The sequence below is a fragment of the Frieseomelitta varia genome, unplaced genomic scaffold, assembly GCF_011392965.1.
Source record: "Frieseomelitta varia isolate USP_RPSP 00005682 unplaced genomic scaffold, Fvar_1.2 scaffold_135, whole genome shotgun sequence".
Classification (NCBI taxonomy): domain Eukaryota; kingdom Metazoa; phylum Arthropoda; class Insecta; order Hymenoptera; family Apidae; genus Frieseomelitta; species Frieseomelitta varia.
The window spans coordinates 605658-628017 of NW_025109028.1; the positions used below are offsets into that span (position 1 = coordinate 605658).

At 38.2% G+C, this 22360-nt stretch overlaps 1 protein-coding gene across 5 annotated transcripts in view; it reads right to left on the reverse strand.

The window, feature by feature from the left end:
- LOC122530812 (tyrosine-protein kinase Btk29A) overlaps window positions 1-22360 on the reverse strand; it is a 253356-nt gene that overhangs the window by 4182 nt on the left and 226814 nt on the right. For 4 of the 5 annotated variants that reach the window (XM_043658128.1, XM_043658132.1, XM_043658153.1 and 1 more), the window contains 2 exons: window positions 1739-1800; window positions 1580-1663 (listed from right to left, as the gene is read on the reverse strand). In XM_043658128.1, the coding sequence (XP_043514063.1) occupies window positions 1580-1663; window positions 1739-1800 (146 nt within the window). Of the gene's footprint in view, window positions 1-1579; window positions 1664-1738; window positions 1801-5683; window positions 5687-13054; window positions 13061-22360 lie in introns of those variants that run through there. The other variant, XM_043658161.1, reaches the window with a different exon arrangement.

Consider the following 22360-nt stretch of genomic DNA (forward strand, 5'->3'; position numbering starts at 1 on the left):
GGTTATAACTCGGAAATCGCTGGTTTCGAACCTTTCCACAGTGCCATGTGTTTTGGATTAAAACGGTCGCACGATCGATCGGTGCACTACCTTTAGAAAGGAAATTTGCTGACGATGATCCTTGACCGAACTTTGCTTCTCCATTGGATACCTCTTGTAGCTGTATCTCTACCTAGTCGAAAAAGTTTGCAAGAGGGGTTTCAAAAGCACCCTTTCAGTTAAACAAATATCCCTTCGTTAATACGATAGGTGAAAAGCAATATCTCGACGAGTTTTTATGGAAAAAGTTTATTTTTCGAAAAAATTCTACAACACATCTGATTTTGTTTCTTCTTTCGTTAGATGCAAAAAAAGTTCTACGAGAAATAAGATGTTATCAGGTATAATACATTTCCTCGATAAAGGAAAAATTATAGGAAATATTTCACACAATAACGACCAGGTCTTTTATATTTTTCTAAAATTTAGAAAACTTTCTAGCAATTAAAAAATTATCTACGAGTAAAGTAATTACCTACTAGAAGTAACAGAGTTGATTACGTTTAGACTATCTAGAACGCGACTACCAAGACGGAATCAGCTTATTCCAGAACAAGGAAGCACTATCTGTATTTCCACCAAAAAATGATATACTACGAGACGAATTGCGAAAAAGTTCAAGACAGTTTATTTAACTGCTTCAAAACTTTCGGAACGATAGAGCAAAGTTCGAAGCCTACGGTATACCACGTAAATCAAATCGATTTATAGAATTCGATAAAACGAAGAAGTATTCCACGTGGTTGAAGTGTGGTTCGGCGCAGTGGTTTGATTCGAATCATGATTTATGTAGTTCAGATTTAACGTGATACTATTTAGTTTGCATCGCGATATACAGCGCAGATCCTCCTGCGATAACATTTACCTGAATTTCATTTCGATTCACTTCAATTTGACAGCGTACGAATTTCATTCTCTACCTGATTTGGCTCGATTTAACGATTCCAGTTAAACATATAGCGTAATACCGGTTCAGCGGTTTCCTTTTTTTTTTTTTTTTCTCCTGTTGTGTTTTTTTTCCCCGACGATACAATGTGGCTCCATTTGATTCAGTGCTCGAGTGCACGGCGGCACCGTTTAATTCGATTTGATTCGAAACAATGCAATTCCCTACCATAGACCGCGGTAATGTTCGGTTCAACGTTGAATCATAAACTATACTCGCCGTGTACCCGCTCTAACTGAATGCGATTTGGTACGATTCAAAGGCATAATTATTGGAATCTTCGCGAAGTACGAAAAGATGCAGAATCGAAATCGACCGTTCAGACTCGAATATCGACTGTCGTTCGCTTTCATGCGAATTCGGATTCCCGTTTCAATGGAGGAATTACTGCGGTTACAGATTTTCTCTGATGTAATTAGAATTGCGATTCTGGAATGATCGTCTGTTAAACGGACGTCGAACTTTCGTACCATCGTTTGACGATCGCACGTCAAATATTTTATATGTCCTTGCGATATTTATGCATCTCGTTTCACGCGAACAGATTGCTTTCTTTTTTATCCCTTTGAAGGAAAATCTTGAATGATCTCTTACCTTCTCGAGGGACAAATCGCCACCCTCGATCGCTCGGAAAGGGTACAGAGCCACCACGACTTTTGTTCTCATCATTATCTTGTCCTGGAACACGTGTCAATTGCTTCGTTTGAATTATTTATTTACGGTAGAAGTTAATTGTGTGGAAAAATATGTTACCTTGGTTTTAGAAGATGGGGTCCCAGGTGTGCCCCCTGGCATTATTGGAGTCGAGGGAGTCCCTGTAACACAAAAGTTACAATCTTCCGTCAATCATCGTTTCATTCAAAAGCAAAAGTTTCAAGTTACATTTTATAATTATAATTACAAGTTAAACAAAACTTTTTCCTGCACTATCCCCCATAAATAGATGTTCTATTGGATATATTTTTATCACACTGAATATATATTTCGTTAAAATTAACTTTTCATCATTGGACATACGTTAAATTAATTAATTATTTAATTCATTGAATTAATTTTTCATTATGTCGGACATTAAATTTTTCATTGTACTGGATATACGTTATTAAATTGATAAAAAAATGATGAAAACGTTATGCTTTGTCGTTTTAGAAATTTAAATATATTTTCGTATTTCCTGCACACGCGACTTGGAAAAGAATAATAATTTCCACCGTTCGTGAAAGAGTTAATTTTAATTACATGTATATTATAAACAGAAGAAAATGTGAAGGAACACTCGTAAGACTTTTTTTTTCATCTGGAACTAGTTCTCATTTTTCATAGAGGCTTTCATAGCATTAGTCCGAGTTTTCCACAGGAACGAAGTTGCCTCGTTTCTTCGCCGGGATAATTATTGAATGTAGCATGGAGAGAAGGACTTTGGAGAAGAGATCTCATAACTTATCTCTAATGAGCTTACGTCGCTTGTGATGTTTTAATGAATACTAATGAACTCTAAAAATTTTTCCTCCCTCTCCTTCCCCGAAGGAAAAGTCGCTAGGGAAACGAAGCGAGTTTTTTTAACCGAGAATAATTGGTCTCATTCTCATAGGAACTCTCATAGGCTCTATGAAATGAAAAGAAAAGGGACAATCTCCGTTTCTCAAATTTATAATTATCCCTTTAACAAACAGCGATGTCCGCGATGTATATTCATCATTTTTCATCGTCCTAATTAACCAGGAATTACGAAATTGAAGAACATTCTTAACGAAATGTTAACTAGCAAAATTACCGATGCTGCCTAAGTCGTAAATTCGAGTTGGCGAATTTCATTATTGAGATAATTAACCATCTTTCGTTTCCTATCGCTGTCTTGGTCGCCGCGATAATTTAACATTGATTAAAAATTGTCCCATTCTTGTCAAGGGACAACAATATTAACGAACGTTGACAAATGATTGTTTAACCATTTCTACAAAAATATTACAACTACCTAATCACCTACGTAAAAACACTTCCGACATCACTTTGACGAAATAGGGGAATCCGATTAATTGGTTAAATAAGAATCAATCCGTCGCGGCTCGTTGGCTCGTTTCATCCGTTCCCTTGAAATTTGCAACCGGTTCGTTGAAAACAAAGCAGACAAGTTATTCCGTTTGCAACGAGATCTCCGCTCCGTCGCGAGCTCTAATAACGCGCGAGATCATCCGGCATCCGACACGATAATAGACGACAATATATCTGCCCGTTTTTTTTCACGTATGTAGATGTACGCTCTACATCGTCGCGATATTCGTCCCGTACGGTCTGAAAAATAAAAGCGAAGAGTCGTAACGAGTCGCAGAAAAAAGAGGCAGTAAAAAAGAAAAAAAAAAAAAATGAGAGAAGATATGAAAGAAGAGAGGGAGAGAGAGAGAGAGAAAAAAATCATAGGAGGATAAATATTTTCGTTTTGTTGCGAAACGAGCGATTTACCTCGATGTCAGCGACATCGCGACGGATCTCGCTAATATTTCACGAGCAGCTTGTCGAGGATTTCGATTCTCACATACCGAGCGATCCTCCACTTTTCCCCCCACCAGCCCATCGTATTGTTTTTTTCACTTCTTGCCAAATACGTCGTGACAATGGAGATCCAGTTTTGTTCTACGAATATTTTTTCTCTCTTCTCTTTTTGCTTCTGTACTCTTTTTATTTTTTTTTGTTTTCTTTTTTGCTCCTAAGCGAACTGAGCTTCAAACGCGGCCTTTATTGGAGAATATGGGTCCGGAATTGTTCACTTTGCCTGGGAACGAGATGGATGAATGAATATTTGCAAAATTAAGCGGACCAAGCTGTTTCATCGAGGAAATTCAATCTCCCGCGTCGTCTCGTCGATTTTAATTTACTTTTAATATCTCTTCGCCGATTTACGTTTCACGTTTCTTTTTTTTTTTTTTCTTTCGTTTGTTTTCGCGAAGAACGTTCTATCTAATCAATCTAAATCCAACTTTCTTTTTGAACCTATAATCTTCGTGGTTCAGCATGTAGAGCTCGCTCTTTCATGTTATGCTGTTGGAGACTAGGGGAGAAATAGTAAATATGAAATAGCAAATAGAATGTAAATATTATTTTCTCATGTGTATAGTTACGTATGGAAATAGTATTGTTAAATAAGTATTTTATTAAAATATAGGAAAATAATATTTCGTCAAATAATAATATTTCACAGAATAGTATTTAGAATAATGATATTGCAACTAATAGTATAAATATATATATACGTATACACGTATTTCGTTTATATTTTATATATACAGTATATTGGTGTTCTTCAGAAGAGAAATAGTCGAGTTATTACGAAGCATTTCAAAAAGTCCTTCAACAGCAGCTGCATTCATTCGAACGTAGCTAATATTACAAAGGCTAACAATTAAAACTTTTGGGATTCAAAATTTGTTTTATCAATCAATTTGCCTTTCTGACAAATTCCATTGTTCAAAAAATTACTTTCGCAGTTCTTCGTAATTTTATTCCCACTTTCTCAGAGGCGATGAACCTTAATAACGTTATTCAAAATATGAAATGCATCATGTCATTAGTCCAACTAGTCGAATTGTTAAGTTTAAAGCTTGCGTGTCACACATTCCGCGAGATCGAGTACAGAGATCGAAGATGCTTCCTCGAAACGAGTAATTTGCATCGATACCTGGGCTTTCTCTAGAAATGATATTTTCACCCGTTGTTCGATACAACGATTCTCTGTTACGGTCTCAATTAGCGTGACGCGTAACGAGGTGTAGCTTGTTAGTTGGCCGATCCGTTGATAAAATACACGTTACGATCCCGTGATTCCCGCACAACCAACTGGACTTCTCTCGTTTTAATTACTCTCTCCTCTTAAAGCGTTTGAACCTCTCTCGATCAACCGGATTCAAGTTGTCTGGACGATAATCAGCAGCGTCGCATTAATCGGCACGGATTTTGCTTTGTTGGCTGATTGCCGCGATTCCTGCTAGTTCTCGATACGAATTTTATAAAGTGGGCTTTGCACGAAGTTTGTACAATTGATTATTACTGCTATTATCAGCGAAAATTATTATTATTATTATTATTTGCAAATTAGTAATGATCAATTCTTTTATTTCATAGTAACACGTGTACAATTGACTGCTACTATTATTATCAGCGAAATTTCTTTACAAATTAGCAACAGCGTTGAACAACCTGTTACAAGTTACCAACGTTAGCAATGTACATTCCTCCCGTCGTACGACAGTAACAAACTTGGTTTTATGAATTATAGAACTTTACAAAAGAATATAAATTACATTCGTATTGAAATAATAAAACTGTCACTTGTTAATTCGATCGTGCCTAGGAGGCCCTAGATTTACGTATCTGTATGTGAAATAAAAATTTATATCTCACTCGATGGGAAAAAGATAAAATCCAAAAGCTAGTAACGCGTTTAGCAAAGCACTACCGCATCACGAAAATTTGTTTCATCGTTCCGGTCATCAACCTTTGCTTCGAAACGTACCACGACGCCAGAAACTGCAGCGAATCCATGATCCAGCCAAAGACAGCCATCGAGCCTCTCCTACGCCTCCTTCCACGCCACTTTTCCGAAGATGCTATCGTCGAACGCTCGGGTGAAAGTGCCGAGAACCGCACCGACTGAACGCCTGAACGCCTGAACGCGGTGGTTTTACGCACGGGCTTTCACTTCACCGGCTACCGTTGAATTTCGCGTGTTTTTCGCGCGCAGTTCCCTCCTCCGAGATGACAAAAATCGAGAAAAAATCGGGAGGGAAGATACTTCACCGAGGGCAGAGGAGCATCGAGAAACATGGATTTTTGACACTCGCGAAATATTTTCGAACAGCGAAAATGAAGGGATAATAAATCGAGATCGGCAGGGTAAAGAAAGAAGAGAAGGTACGGTCGTACGGAGGAGGGAACAAAGAAATTTTGGATTTCACGGAGGATGGTGCGACGACGTGCGGTTAGGACGATGACTCGCGAGAGAAACGCGGTTGCAAGCAAGAGTGCAGGTGCGTGCACCGGCCGCACTGGATGCCGGAATATCAACGGTGAGCGAAGGACGATACCACAGCTAGTCTCCACCCTGTCTAGACAAAATCAATGCGACCTCAACCTCCTGCATCCCCTCCAGCATCCCTTAGACCGTTCAACGTCCCCACGTGCGTGCCTGCCTGCCTGCCTGCCTGCCTCTGCCTGCCTCTGCCTGCCTCTGCCTGGCCTCTGCGTCCCTCTCTCTTTCGAACTTCCTCTTCATGTCGAGTTTCATTACCGGAAGCAGTCTGCCGCTGCTCCACTCTCTATGGAGTGTGTGCTAAGTTCACCGACCATGGATACAAGTTGCTACTTCTTCTTTCTCTTCTTCTTCTTCTTCTTCTTCTTCTCCTTCTACTTTGGGGATTTCCTTTGTTTCCCCTCCCCTCCCCCTTTTTTCGTCTCTTTGTTCTCTCTTTGTTCTTTCGTTTCTTTTTTCTTTTTCTGACGGGGCGGGAGGAAGGAGGAGGGAGACGATGCTTTCTCATTCGAGCGGGATGATGGCTCTCGCACTCTTGCACGCGGCGCCGGTGTCGATTTTTGTTCGTTGCACGCGGAGGGTGAACGGAACTGGAGGGGAATGCAATTTCAGATCATTATGTTAAAAACGTCGACGATTTTTGCGACGGGGCGGGAAATGTTTATTAACCGCCATTTTTGCCGGGGCGAATTTTTACGCGGCCGGGTTTCGTTTCGGCCGTGTGTTTGGAAAACCGATAATGCGTGTAAAAATGTCCGTGTCACGGAGGGATGGCGCGAGGAGGCGCTCTCGGCGTCGATACTCGACGCGGCGGCTGTGTGCTTACGAATTGGAAGTCACCTACGTGGAATTTCATTAACTAACAGCTAATTTCATCTAGTGTCTCATTGTTCTTTTCGCCCATCGTGGTTCACAGCTTCAGTTTTATAATCACTGATAGAATGTGACAGAATGCTGGATCAACACTTAAAAAAACAAAGTAGCAGGCAGTCATTTTTTTTCAAACAGAACTTGATTATGAAGAATGTGATGTTACATCAATGAATGAAACGAGGTGAAGATTTTTCGAAAAAAAAAAAAAAAAAACGTGCTGGTAAATTATGAAATCTATTCTGATAGTTTCATCTGATCCGAAGTATAGGTTTACACAATTTATGAAAACAAAGTCGAGGTTGCTCGTGGAAAATTTGACTTAAATAATAGTATCGTGACAATTTCCAGGGAAAACTTCTAAAAAAAAAAAACTAATCAGTGTCATATAACGTTAAATGAAAAATCAGTGTAACGTTAAGACGCGGCACATATATATTCACCATCATGTAAGAATGGTAAAATTTAAATCGCATGAGAACCATATTACATCGTCGCTGATACTATCGCGAAACTCTTCACATGTCGTCGAACAGTAAAAACGTATTACCACGCTCTATTTGTTCGTTCGTTTCAGCCGCGTATATTTGCACTCACATTTCGACGAAGATGAGAATAAACGTTCTTAAAGTGTTCGAGCACGGGTACGCGACCGCGATGCATTAATCTGAAAAATTGATGAACCACGATTCAACAGTCCCTCCCTTTCTCTCCCCAAACCCACTCCGTCCTCTACCGCCACCCCGTCCTCAGTCTCTTCGTTCGTGAATCGTGAAAGAAACAAAAGAATTAACCTCGACCGATAGAATCGTCCGGGGTAATTGCTCGTTCGAGCAGCAAAATGTTCGCTAGTAACGCGAACTTCTATCGATAGAGAAAGAGGGGGAGGGGATGGAGGGAGGGAGGGAGAGACAAAAGGAAAGAGAACGAAACGAGCGCGGAACAGATGACTTGTTTCGAGTAATTTTCTGCGCACAATACGCGACGTACGCGTCGTTCGGGTCAGTCGAGGTGCAAAAATACGCAGTCGAGTGCGTTTTACGGCCTCGCCACGGCTCGGCTACTCGAAAAATTTATCACCGCGGATTTATTATCCTTCGCTTGAAAAATCGCGTTGATAAGTGCGTTCCGCGCGGCGCGGTTCGAACGATTCTCTTGATTGAATCGAAAGGTTCGCCCGACATTTCTCTCCGTGAATTTTCTCGGGGCACGTATATGATTTTTATATTTTACGATCCACATATTTTCCTCAGTAGCTTTCGCCGGGTCACTGAGCAATAAATGGTTCCGGCAGTGCTTTTATGGGGAGCTTTGTTCCGATCATTTTGAAATTATCAAATTATTTTGCCAGTTTCTGTTCGTGAATATAAAATTGGTCAATTCTGTCCTGAAACAGGAAGGTCATAAGTTTCAATCGAAGTCTTTTATGAGATTAAAATCAAATAAATTTAATACGAAAGATATGCATATATGTGGATATAGACGTTTTAATTTTAATTCTGAAAATTAAATAATATTAATATGTATAAATGGAGATTTATATTATATTAATACATGTAGATACAGGTTTCTTAATTTTAATTGATAAATAGATTACCTACACTGTTTTAACCTAATCTATAATATATAATTAATATAGAATGATAGGGTAGGTCAAAATAAACAGCACAAATTTGCGAACGCTTTGGCGGTCAACATTTGAAGGAAATAATTTTTAAAACATAATGAAAAAGTCATGTTTGAACTTAAATTAATTTAAAATCAATAAAATTATTTTGATGTTTCATTAAAAAAAAAAAAAAAAAAAAATAAGTGGGAAGAAACTTTTGGTCCACCCTATATAATTATAAGCGGAAGTATATCAATTCAGTATTGTTCATTCTATGAATACTATTTATTAACCTCTTGCGCTGGAATAACGTGCCACGTACGTCGAGAATTTTTTGTTCCAAAATTGTAATATTTTCTCAGTTTTAAGTATATTTAAGTAAAACAAAATAGGCGAAACAAATAATAAATTTATTATTTCTCAATAATTTCTATCCAGTGATATACCGACGAGTTCGAAAAGAAAGCGACGAATTATTGTACATACGCTTTGGTCACTCGTTATGGTCCGCAATCAGTTGCCAGCGCAAGTGGTTAAGTAGTAATGATCTACCAGTAAGAGCAGGTTGTCTCTTAAATTTTACGAAGGTTATAATTAAAGGGATTATTTAACCTGCATTAACACGCAAGTGACTCCATAGGTCTTTCTCGTTATGAGAGTACCGTAATTTCAAATTCTTCATCAAGGAAAGAGATTTTGATAAATGTGCCTCACCGAGTAGATGTTCTTGGGAAAGGAGGAGGGAGGGAGGGAGGAAGGAAGGAAAAAAGAGAAATACGTTCGTTTTGATTGAAACCGGAGCCGTTCGTTCTCGAAACTGGGACACGACTCTTCGACTAACTTAAGAGCCACTTTATTAATTTATCAACGCGAAGAGAGAACGCGCGAATTTCCTCGAGGAACCGGATGATACTTCGTTCGAACGAATCTTTTTCAGAATTTTCGACTTTAATTACAGAAGCCGAAGTTTTCAGTGAAAAGTTTCTCTTCACGGTCGGTCGACGAAGAAATTTCGTGTTTCGCGTATAATTGTATAATTTTGCTCGGCGATAACTATCTTTCGAAGATTCACGCGGTCGAAACCGTGTTTTGTAAATTAGCGAGTGAGAGCCAGGGAAAAGGAGGCACGTACATACGTACGTGTACGTGTAACGCACCGTCTATCGATGGTGAATCGTTGCAAAGAGAAATTCAATGATTTTGTTCACGATCCGCTGTCTGAAACCTCGGAACGATCGAAGTTTAAATGAAATTATTTCTCTGCAGAATAGCAATCTCAATCTCCAAATGTTAAAGCGATCTGTAAGATCGCTTTCCGCGTTTTTTTTCAAATCGCATTTTACTTGATCTTTCACAACATTTAAAATCCCAAAATTGAAAGGCAACTTTAGGAATTTTAACGTTAGTCCCAATCTTTCGACATTTTGAAAATCTTTACCACCAAAGAAACTCACATCCATAGAAATTCTACCATTTGGGAAACATACATTCTGAAATTGAAGCACTGCATCTAATGAACAGTAAAATATATGATAAGGAGAGGTGATAAATCTTACGTCTAATTGCCATATTGGTTCATCACTGATTTGTTTGATTGATTCAATTTCACACGATCGATCAAACAGTGACAGTATACACAGAATCATCCGTTACATCATCGTAACAATGATGTACAGCAAGGGAAATTCCCTGCCATCTGTTTATCCTTTTGACCATCGAGATATCTGTTCTCCTCGTCGAGTGAATCCCTTCGTCTCTATTGCGGTGCCCATCAATGGCCAGAAATACCTCAATCTCCCAAAAGTTTACGGAAATGGAAGAGCGTGAGAGAAGATGGAAGATCATATCTCTCTCTCTCTCTCTCTCTCGATCAAAATTCAGAATCCAACCACGATCGTGGACAGTGGAGGAAACTCTGGTTCCTGTGCACCGACGACGATGATCAATATTCGTCACATCGTGAAAACGGGGTAGGGGTAGACATTGTCAGTGTTGGTCGGACGATTCTTCATATATATATATATATATATATACATCGTACCATTGCAACTGTTGCCTCGGCGAGGAATGATCTTTCGCGCATTGAGAGTTAAGCGCCGGAACGTCATCGGGGAAATCTTTTCCACCCTCTTCTTTCGTTTTCGCGTTGAAAGCTTTATTGCCGCGTGATTCTGGATATTATTGCACGACTCCGGTCCCACGAGCTTTTCTCTATCTCTCTCTCCTCCTGTTCTACGTTCTATATTTGCGATAAAATCTTCCAGCTGTTCGCGCATCGTTATTTATCCTTATTTTTTTTTCTTTCCTTTTCTTTTTCACTTCTACGTTCGCTGCCACGGCTTGCTAATGCGTATCACTTTTCAGAGTTCATTGATCGGACGAATTGTACTGAAGTTTGTTACGATTTAAATACAAAGTGAGCCAAAAATTTAAGGCCCTTCCTACTAAAGTAAATCCGTAATTTTTTTATTAAAAGAAATTTCGTTTTGCTGATTAAAGTACACGAAAAATTCAAGATTAACAAACTTGAATTTTTAATTTAAAAATTAATAAAATTAGTCTTTTCTTACGTTTTGATGTTTTATTAGAAACAATAGGTAGGAATTTGGCCCACCTTGTATATGGACGCGTTGTAAGTAGCGGAACTTCAACTTAAATTTAATACGGGACACTCGTACTGTATTAAAAATTACACGAATTTGACCTAACCTAAACTTAACCAGTAAACGAACTGGTTATACTTTAAACAAATTCAGATCTGTTATTTTTTGATATTTTTATAATAAGCAATTGTCAGAATGCAGATGTGAACATCAAAGAGCGACCAATTGCGAGAAGCAACTTAAAAAAGAAAGCTAGTGAATAATAATTGTACACCGAACTTGTGTAATCAGATAAAACATTAATTAGTGAAGTAAGGACTTTTAAGAATCCTAGGGACTTTTGATCCCGGCGTATCCTCCCTTTTTGTTAGATAGAATTCGGACACGTCCTCGGGAAGGCGAAGAGAAGCCCTGAAAGGAGTTCCTTTCGCGAATCTGGCAACGCTTCCATTATGATTTATACTCTCGAAATCGCGGCGTGTTTATAGCGGCGATAAAGAGCGGCTTGCTTTTGGATATCTGGGGCGCACAAATCAAGCCATAATGATCCGCAAAGACTCGACTTCCTTAAGGGAGTCGTTATTTCGGTCAGAGAACAGTATGGTCTATATTCATCTTCCCTCTCGCGGAGGTTTATCGTATAATAAGATTCGACATAGAATAATAAAATAACAACAAAAACAACGTGGATAGACAGTAAAAAGAATAAAAAATAAAAAAAAAGAACAAAAAACAGCGACGTTCTTTTCGAGATTTACGAAATGTATCTTTCGATAGTTTGCGGGAGGATCTCTCGTTACTGCGAATCGGGAAGGGGAGTAGAGTATAAAAAGTGTATGAAAACAGGGGGGATGAATTAGAGGCTCGAAGATTTTACTATTCGGGGAGGAGAATTAGGGGACACCAATTTCAGGGACGAAATTTCGCGTGGGCAAAGTTTAAATCGGGACACCTATTTCCTCCTCATGAAATACCTTCCATTCCGTCTCATTCTCTCATAATTACGCTTAAATACTGTCGGGATAGTTATGTCCTTGCCGTCGAGAATTGGATTTCAAAGGAGGCTGATTGCGTTCTGTCTCTAGAAACTGCTACAAACTGCGACAATTCACGTCCGCGAGAGCGCAAAAACATAATATAAATATTGTGTTATTCTAACGAGAATAACGACTATCGATTGTATCGTTAAACTCGTCGAGGTAATTAAACGAATCTCTCTGATGGAAATTAATTTCCGTTCGGTTTGATTAGAATGACGCCCGTGAAAGTGAAGCCTCGTTCGAGTCAGCCAAGGCTCGAATTCTGGTAATTTAACTTCAATTACTTTTCTCCTTATTAAATATTTCTTTCCTTATTGAATCGTTTTTCTTCGTTGAATTCCTTTTTTGATTTTCCTAATTAAAAAGAAAAAATGTCCGATCGTCACAAAATTTTAGCCGATCTCAAATTTTATTTCGTTCTTATTAGTACTCGGATGTATTATATTTAAGTACTGACTATATATTATTCTATTATGTTATTCGATTATTCGAATGTTACAAGTGATATGTTATTAGAAGGTTATTATTCTAATAACATATTATATTCTAATTATCTCTAATTATCTAATTATCTAATTGGCAAAAAATAAAGTTAAACATCATCAAGAACTGAGACATTCATCGTCATCTATGTTATCTATTTGCTAATGAAATTATAATACAATGTTCATATCATCTGAATTAGTCTAAGTTAAAAAGTACAATATAAGATTGGCCTTATGAGAGACCACTGCAATGCAATTCACTGCACGATACAAAATTTCTGTCCAGTTCCAATTTCCAGTGCCTTCGTAAAAATGAAAAATTGCGCGAACATCCGCGGCTTGCCCATTATTATTCCATCTTATCATTCGACGATCCGCGATCGCGCGCACAAAGCGTTCGTTTCGCAATATCTCCGCGAAAGTAATTAAAATTGCAAACAATTAGCGAGGAACGTGAACGCGCGAGAGTTAAAAAAGAGAAAAAGAAAAAAAAAAAAAAGAAAAAGAGGAGAAAAAAAGAAGGCGCGACGCGATTGCGTAATAGAAATATATATGACCGGGCTGCGGCTGCCGGGAAGTCTGGTTACTTTGCGTAACAACTTTAAATTCCCTATTGTCTCCGCGCGAACCGGTAATTACCTGGCGTCCCGACGTCTTTCGTGGGACGTGGCCAACGCGTCGGGATGGCTCCCGGTCGTTTTATGGCCAACTGCTCGTGCACAATGCACGGTGCTCGCCGACACCGCTACACACAAATGCACCTGGAGGATACGTGGTATCCCCGTTTCGTTACCGACGATTAAAAACGATAATTAATCGTTTTTCGTGTAATTGGCAGCTTGACGATATCGCTGGGTCGAGGACGCAATTACGATCGCTTTCGATAACAGAGATAACATCGTCCTTGATCCTTGCGTCCTTGCGAACAATTTCCGATGCAATTAACCTCGAAAAGAAAGATGGAAATAATTTTTATCGATATTCTCTGTTTAATTTTGTCCCACTTTCTTTCCTCCGCGTAATGCAAATGTAAAAATCGAAGGAATTCATTCGGAGAACAGAGTATATTCCCTTCGCCCGAGAGAGGCTGAATCGATTGATAAAAGATCGAGCGAGAAGCTTTTCTATTTCTATTCAATCAGAATTAACTTCAAATAGAACCTTTCAATAGGGTATTGGGGGAAGATTATTGATTAGAAATTTGGAATTGTTAGATATTTCATAGATATTTCGGAATTTAAAGGTATGTCAACTTGAACTGTTAACAAAATATTAGTATAAGATTGACAAACAAAATTAACTTTATAAGTTTTATTATAATTATATTAAAACAAAGTTATCAATATAATATATTATTATATTATTTTACTTTATATTATTATTATATTATATTACTAAAATATTAGCACAAGATTAACTAATAAATCACCGGGAAATTGATGATTCTTATAATTTTCAACGCAATATAATTTATATTAATAACGTATTAATAATGTCGAACGGACGAACGTGAAACATTTGCACGAGTCAGAGTTTATCCAGCGTTCGTCGCCACGAGAGTTGAAATATCTTGACTCGAGCAACGGTAAAAAGTTCGGATAGCGGAAACGGTAGGAGAAATTCGTTGAAACGGGGAAAAATTTTCTGCCACGTAAATTTCAATGGAGATTGTTCCACCCTGTGCCATCGGCGGTGTATATATACCCGGAACAGTCGGCAGAGGATCGCGAGCCTCGCCATTTAATTTAACCAAAAATAATTCCTCCTGTTCACCTGCGACCCGCCGCGCATCTGACTACCTAAGTTCTTAATTAGTGCACGGATAGACGCGTTGCCCTGTGGATCGGGCCCGGGTGCAGCTCGGTTACGAGTAATTTCTGTCGGAATATTTGGAGCGGCGCGGAGGCGGCTCCCGCCGTAGAATTTCCTAGGATACTCGAAATTGTCGGCGTATTCTGTGAGATCGGGATATAATCGGTAATATATTTCAAACCTCGATGAAATCTGAGCGAACCCGACCTATTGTTACACCGCCTGTGTGATTTTTACCACCTTTTGCAATTGTTCGCGAAACTATCTGAACATTTATCGCTGATAATTTTCAGCCTGTATGTACTCAAACGTTCAAGAATTTCATTAGAACTGCGAGAACGAGACGCGAACGAGACGGTTTTTATTTGATCAAATTTCAAACCAACGTGAAGATGTAAAGAAGTCTCAATATTATTACTATATATTTTTAATATAAGAATATAAGATATTAGAATAGTGGAATAATTTTAATATTAGAATAGTAATTTCTAACATTATAAGAGTATTAAAAATTTTAATATTATAAGAATATTAATTTTTAATATTTTTAATGTTCTGTGCTCATTGTAGATAATCAAATTTTGAAATAGCGTGTATTTTACAATAGAATTATTCGTATATTAATACAGTACAGATTCTTTGTTGCATAAAGTACTATTTTATTTTTTCAACAATTGAAACAATAGTAATCTCAAGACTTTTGAGAAGAGACGTATGTGTACAGTATAAATAACCACTTTATATTATATTTACATTATTTATATTTATTTTTATATTATATTATATTTTATATTTATATTTATTTTTATATTATATTATATTTTTATAATATGTATATAGTAAATGGTTCACAGAATATATCACAACTAATAATTAATTGTTTGAAAACTTTATGAAATATACGTGTACTTGTTGTAATGTAATTTCTGTATATATTTCCAGATATATTTTAAACATTTAAATAATATTACTATAACAAACGCCTGTTTTGTACAATACATATAATATATTCATAAAAGGTGTCTACAAGTGTTCGAATGCTTCCGTGAATTATTAACTCTCGACGCGAGATTAACGGGACGTGAAAAGAAAAGAATTTTTCCTCTGTGCATTCACGAAGGAGCGATCGTGCAATTAGGCCAATTCTTTCACTAGATTCAGTCGTAATTTTCCCGATTGCTGCTAATTATTATCGACGTTGATGCTTGGCCCTTTGTTATTAATTACTCGGATAACGAGGCCCTTTTAAGCGACGCTGCTCGCTGTTAACCGGTTACTTCCGCGCGACTGCATTTCCATTCGCGCGTCGGAAAAATAATCGCGGCGTTTAAAAATGTTCCCCCTCCCCCCTCAGTTTCGTGTTCTTTCCAAAAATCGAAGATCTGCCTCTCGTTTCGTAGCGTTAGAAAACTTCCTAAGCGAATCTCTAATTCGTAGGAAATACATATAATTTCTCCGAGCAAACAGAACTGAAGACTAATTAATTTTTAATTCTGCTTCACTATCACTTCTTAAAAATGATTTAAGAAATAATGATTGAAAGTAATTTGAAGTGAATATGATCCCGCGTGACTTTTTATTCCCAGTATGCACAAACAAAAAGCGCATTCATAAATTTTATTCAATAAGTTTTTAACCATCACGTTTCGTACTTTTGATACAAAATGATTTCATACGTGTTTCATAACAACGTACTTGTTAGAAAATTCCTATACCGGTCGAAGTACGAAGAGACTGCTACAATGGGAATATATACGCGCGTGCGGATTTATTTTCGTTAAATAACACGTGGGAAAATTGTTTTAAAAATACGTCTCGTTCGTGAAACTAGCAATAATAGATTGTTCGGTGAAACAACTTTTGCCGAGTGAAAATAATAAAACTCGTTCTTGCATCGTTCGTTGAAATCGATGCATGACTGCCGATGAGAAATAAAATGACAATAAAAATAAAAAAAAAAAAAAGGGAATATCTTTCTACGATTTAATATTTTCATTGCGCAAAGTCGAGATGCATTTTGTTACGGATTTTAATAAATCCGTGCACGGTACCGTCGCTACGTGATCTCGACGATGATCTTCCTCGTCGCATAAAAAAAAAAAGAGAACGAAGATGAAAAAAGAAAAAAGAAAATGAAATAACGAAGAATAATGTAACAGAGAATAATCATTCTGTTACGTGTACTTCTCTCCCTATGGACGTTGCAATATACCGTGTAATGAATACCTCTTTCGTACCAGCTGCTCCACTCGTCCGTATCGATCCCGACAGAGATTTTTTAATAACGACCAACTAAAAAACACGCATTCCAATAACCAGTGCCTCTAAAATCGTACTTTTCATAATTTCGTGATTTTAGGTGGTTGAAAATTCTCGAATTACGGCCATCGCGAATTAATTCGATACATTCGTCGCGGCCCATTAAATATCCAGTATTTTCAATTTTAATAATTCTCGTATTTATCGGGGATTGTAGAGATTGGTGATCACGAGATGCAAAATTACCGAGATGCATCTCTCTCGTATCTCGAAACTACGAACGAGCAAATTTTCACTTTTTCAACGAGCACGTGGATTTTGAACACGTCTTTCTTCTTTGTTCTTAATCATACGTAGAGACTCGAAACGACGAATGTGCTATAATATGGTGGTCCAGAAGCGAATCCTTAGATTATTTTATTTCAATTTCTATTGTTTTACACTATATCAAATCACTCTTGTTTAAAAATAAATACAAAATATATTTCACTCGAAGTCAGCGTAGTGAGCATTTATCGATATCTCAACTACATCGTCGTTATATTTAATTATTAATATCATCGTCGTTGTTCAACGTGAAACGAAAAATGCGAATGACCTGCAAAACTGTACAAGTATGATATCCAAATATCATACTTGTTACAACGTGTGTGTACAATATTTAATGAACGAAATAAATTTCCGCTCAGATTCTTTATTCACGTTTATAAAAACACGGAATTTGCATGAACACACGCGGTTCATTTATGCAAAGAAATGGTGGTCAACTGGTCGTGTCGGTTTTAGAATTTCAGTAGACACTTAACATATCCTATGGAAGGACGACGAAAAGAATTATGCATCGCTGTTATGCGTCAACCAAATACTATGGCAGTCGATCTTACAAACTCCAATTGCACTTGCAGACAATACATCACCCAGTCGTCCTCTTCCTCTCTCTTTTTTCTCTGCTCTCTCTCTCTCTTTCTCTCTCTCTTGACTATTGTTTTTTTTCTCGTTCGTCTGGAAACGAAAAATCACCCATCCTCTCTCCAGGCACTCGCTAAACTCTGTCCCAACGACGACGAACGTTGTAATTTATCCGGCGTATTTGATGAAACCGCTTAAAACCTTTTTTAAACGAGGTTTAAATCATTCGAGGTTGAAATGCACAATTTCCCACGCGACTACCCCCTTCGCTCTCGGCGGCGTTATCAGTAGTCAGCTTAATCGGCCACCACTTTTTTTCCCTCCCTTTCTCCGTTCGCCATTGTCTCTCCCGCGGCATTCACCGAACCGACCGGATCCGCCCCCGCGTTCGTGTCGTGTTTTATTAATTTCTCTCGCCGAGCTTTTCCGGTTAATTCCCTCCTTTTCACCTCTCCTTCCTTCCTTTCTTTTTTCCTTTTCCTTTTCTTTCTTTCTCTTTCTTTCTTTGTTTCTTCGTGCTTTTTCCCGCCCCTTGTTCCTTCGTTCGTTTCCCTTTCTTTCGTTTGATTACGAGATAACGCGAATGAAGAATTACCGATGGATCTCCTCGTGTTATTGAATTATTCAGTTACTGATGGATGTTATACATCTTCGCGTAATTGTAAAATGATTATATTCTCTCATTTTGTTCACGAATCCGCGTCTTTTTTTACAATACAGAGATGAAGGACCTCTCGCCTCTTTACGCGTTTAATATCAGAGAAAATCTAATTATTAGAAATAATCTAGTAATAAAATATCGGAGATTATATTACAATATTATTACAGAAAGTTATACCATTTTTTTTTGTTAAATATAAATTCCGTCGCTACAGTCAGCATAAATTAAAACCGACGGTAGGCGATGTAGATTTTTCTTTATTAATTTTTCATTTTTCAATTACAGCAGCGTCTGGCTAGAGGGTAATCTCGTTTGAAACGGAGCGGTTGTCCAGGTGAATAAGTAAGTCTGAAGCTTTAATTCAATTATTGCAAAAATTTCAACGTGGGAATACGTGGAAAATGGCAATTCCGAGCTGTTTCGCGATATCTCTTTAATGGAGAGAATGCAAAGAAAATTGTTAGAAGAAATCTAACAATAAAATATCGGTTGTGTTACGATATTATTGTAGAAAATTATAGTGTAATATTTCTAAAAAATACCAGGCTCATGCCGGAATATAATTTATTTTACAATGACAAGTCAAACAGCGAATTTTAAATAATAGTTAAATACAGGCTGAATAAAAATAGTTACAGGTTTAATAAAAATAGTTAAAATTTATAAAAAATACTTGAAATTAATACATTTGTACAATAGGTAAAATATATTTCTTATAAATAGTTGAAACTTAGTTCAAATCTACTTAAAAATTAAAATTACTAATTTGATGGAATAATATTGCGAAAGCCTTTCTCTACATTTATATTCTCTTTTAATCAAACTTCTCAATTATCTCTGCAGTCTTAGGGGATGCTTATATGTACATAATATCAACGTAACATAATATCATGTTTTTCACGGCGTATCCTTATCTCGGCGACTAAATTACCAGCGCGCGTTAATCACTTTGCATAATTTGTTCCTGTCTAAACCTCTTGATATCCGCGCCTCGCGTTCACTTTATCAGAGGCGTTTATTCAAGCTCGTCGCGATAAACGGCAGCTAAATAAGTTGGTAGACGAGGGGTGCATTCATTGCAGAGGCGGCAAACTCTCTCGAGTATCGATCTTTATTCGAACACAGATAGCGAGCGAACGAGAAACTTTTACTTTTTCGCCACGAGCACGGAATAACTTGGGGATCCTTCCGATTATTATTTACCGATAGGAACACGCGCCTCTCTGTCCCCGATCGAGGACTGTTTACGATCACGGAAGTTATCGGCTCGAGCCAATGCGAATAAATCGAAGAATAACTCCGGCGAGAAAGCGCCGGCTAATTAATTCGTAAATAAAGTTTACCTTTCATCGCTCGCCGATCGATCTTCTCTTTACTGAACTATTCCTCGCTCGCGTGAAAAATCATAGTTTCTAACACATAGTCGCGTGAGTTCAATTGATCGATCGAATTGACGGAGAAGTGATTTCTTTTCATTAGGATTTTCTTAAATGGTTGGTTATCTCGTCGATTCGAAACTTGTGGCTTCGAAGATCTTATTTAACCCTTTGACATTATCACAATTACTAAACTGTAGAGATCTATGTATTGCAAAATATACATTAATCTACTATGTAATGTTTATAAATATATATTTTATATTATATAATATTTACATATAATAAATATTTACACTGGTCTAGTAACAATCTAGTCTCGTTTACAAACCGAAGTTCAAACTGAATAATAATAGAAATCACGCGTTTCCTAAAAGCTATTGAATTGTTAATTGTTCTTTCATCATCGTTTATTAATTTTGTTTATACAAATACTGTGTTTATGACGTTTTTCTCTATATAAATATGAGAGTATACAAATTATCTTCGTTAAGTTTATACGCCCCTCAAACATCAATTTTTGGTCATATTTTGGTTGGGGTTGGTCGTATTATTCCCGTGGAAAATTTCACTTTCAGAAAAATGGAATCGCGAATCGTGGAATAAAATCTCCAGGCGGAGAAGACACGATTTAAAGAAAAAAAGAATCCATTTAAAGAATAGAAATTGAATTTCTAACCTAATCGAATCTTCGTAACGAAATTTATTACCCGTGATTACATTCGTATTAATAATCCGAAAATCGACGCAGAATTCCCATCAAACCAGCCCATTCGCCTTCCAAGTGCTCCCCGTTTACACTGCAGTCACTTGCATGTACAAAACAGATCCATAAACTTCGCAACAATTGCACCCTCTGTATTTCCTTCTTGTGTTTCGAAACTCGAAACTCCCGGCGTGTAACAATCTTCGCGAGCAGGCGTTCCCGATGTATGCACCTCTTGATGGATCGAGTTCGCGCGCGAAGATCTTCCCTCTGTACAGAGAAAGAGAGAGAAAGAGAGAGAGGCGTTTCGTGACTATCGTCTGAGACGAAGAAGAAGAATTGAACGCTGCTGAATCGTCGTTCCGTGTCCGCGGAAAGAAAAACAGGGGAGGATTTGGGGTAAGCAGGGCGCGACGGGACGCTCGGCATCGTGCCCACGAAGGAAATTGCAGTGTCACGTTTTGCAAAAATGCCGCGCGGGACCTAGTCACCCTGGATTAGTTCCAGATATTCGCTGAATATTAAATTGCGAGAGGAGAAGCTGCGAGAGAAAGAGAGAGAGAGAGAGGAGTTCGTCGATCGTCGCCGAACCAGCACGCTTTTGTAATCTGTACGGGCTGGAGCGCAAGCTCGACGCCGCTTTCGACGGGAGGGAAAAAACGGGAGGAGAGCAAGAGACTCGAGTCTCTTTTACCTTCACCTTCTCTTTCCTCCCGGGGAAGGAAAACGCGCGGCTGAATTATCGGGGGAATTTATTGAATGGGATTAACATGAATTAACATAACATTGGACGGATGTTAAAAGATTCCATCTGCACGTCTGTCTGTCCGTGCCGCGGAAGTGGTTCTAGACAGGGACAGAGACGAGAGAGAGAGAGAGAGAGAGAGAGAGAGATTACAGCGCGACGTTTAGTAATAATAATTCCAACAGGCGCCTTTAATCTGGATTGGTTCCAACTTCTTCGAATATTAAGCCGCGCGAATAAAACACGAAATCACTTTTCGCTCGCGCGAACTTCTCGCCATCCACTTCTCCGAGCTTTTTCTTCCTTTGTTTGCCCTCTCTCTCCCTTTCTTCCCCTCGCCACTTCAGTTTGTATGAACTCACGTGCGACTCCGCGTTAAGAGAGATTAAAATATCCCGCCTTTCTCCTCCCGTGGAGAGGCGCCTGGCTCACCTGTACAGTTCCACGATGCCATTTGCCTTCGTTTAATCTCGATTCTCGCCCCCGCGCCCTTAACGAGCGAGAATTTTACGAATGCTTTCTTTGCGAGTTGCATGTCCCTTTCTCCTCCCGTTCGTCTCGTCTCTCTGCTTCCTTCTTGTCTTGGAGTGGTTCGACTCCTCTTCTTAGGGGAGAAGTTTTTTTTTTCGAAAATAATTTGCGGAGAAGAATCGCGGAGGAGTTCAGAGACAAAAGATATTAATAAGATGAGAATCGATCAATCTCCGTCTCCTGATTTCTTCCACCGAAAGTTTAGCCAAGAGCGTTGAACTTGCAACGAAGGATCGCTCGGAGCTGCACCATAATTGGGTCTCGAGAAACCTGTTCTCTCCTTCGGTCTACTCGGACGCCCGAAGAATCCGAGTGTTAACTCTTGAAAGCGGTTCTCTTGTCATCGTCTCACAGTTGTTCGTTCAAAGAACGTTGTTCATTCAATTTCGTACGTGATGTAAATTCCTCGCGATCTCGCCGATTTCTTCTTTTCTCCCAAGTGTGATTAGCCTCTTGCGCTGGAATGACGTGCCACGTACGTCGAGAATCTTTTGTCCCAAAATTACAATATTTTCTCAGTTTTAAATATATTTAAATATAACCCAGGCAAAATAAATAATAAATTTATTACTTAGCAATTTCTATCCAGCGATATCATACCGACAAGGTCGAAAAAAAAGCGACGAATTATTTGTAGTATACGGTTTTTGGTCACTCGTTATGGTCCGTGAACCAGTTGCCAGCGCAAGTGGTTAAACTTCCAAGCTTTTCTTCGAAGTGTCGATAGTTGAAATATTTTGAAAAAT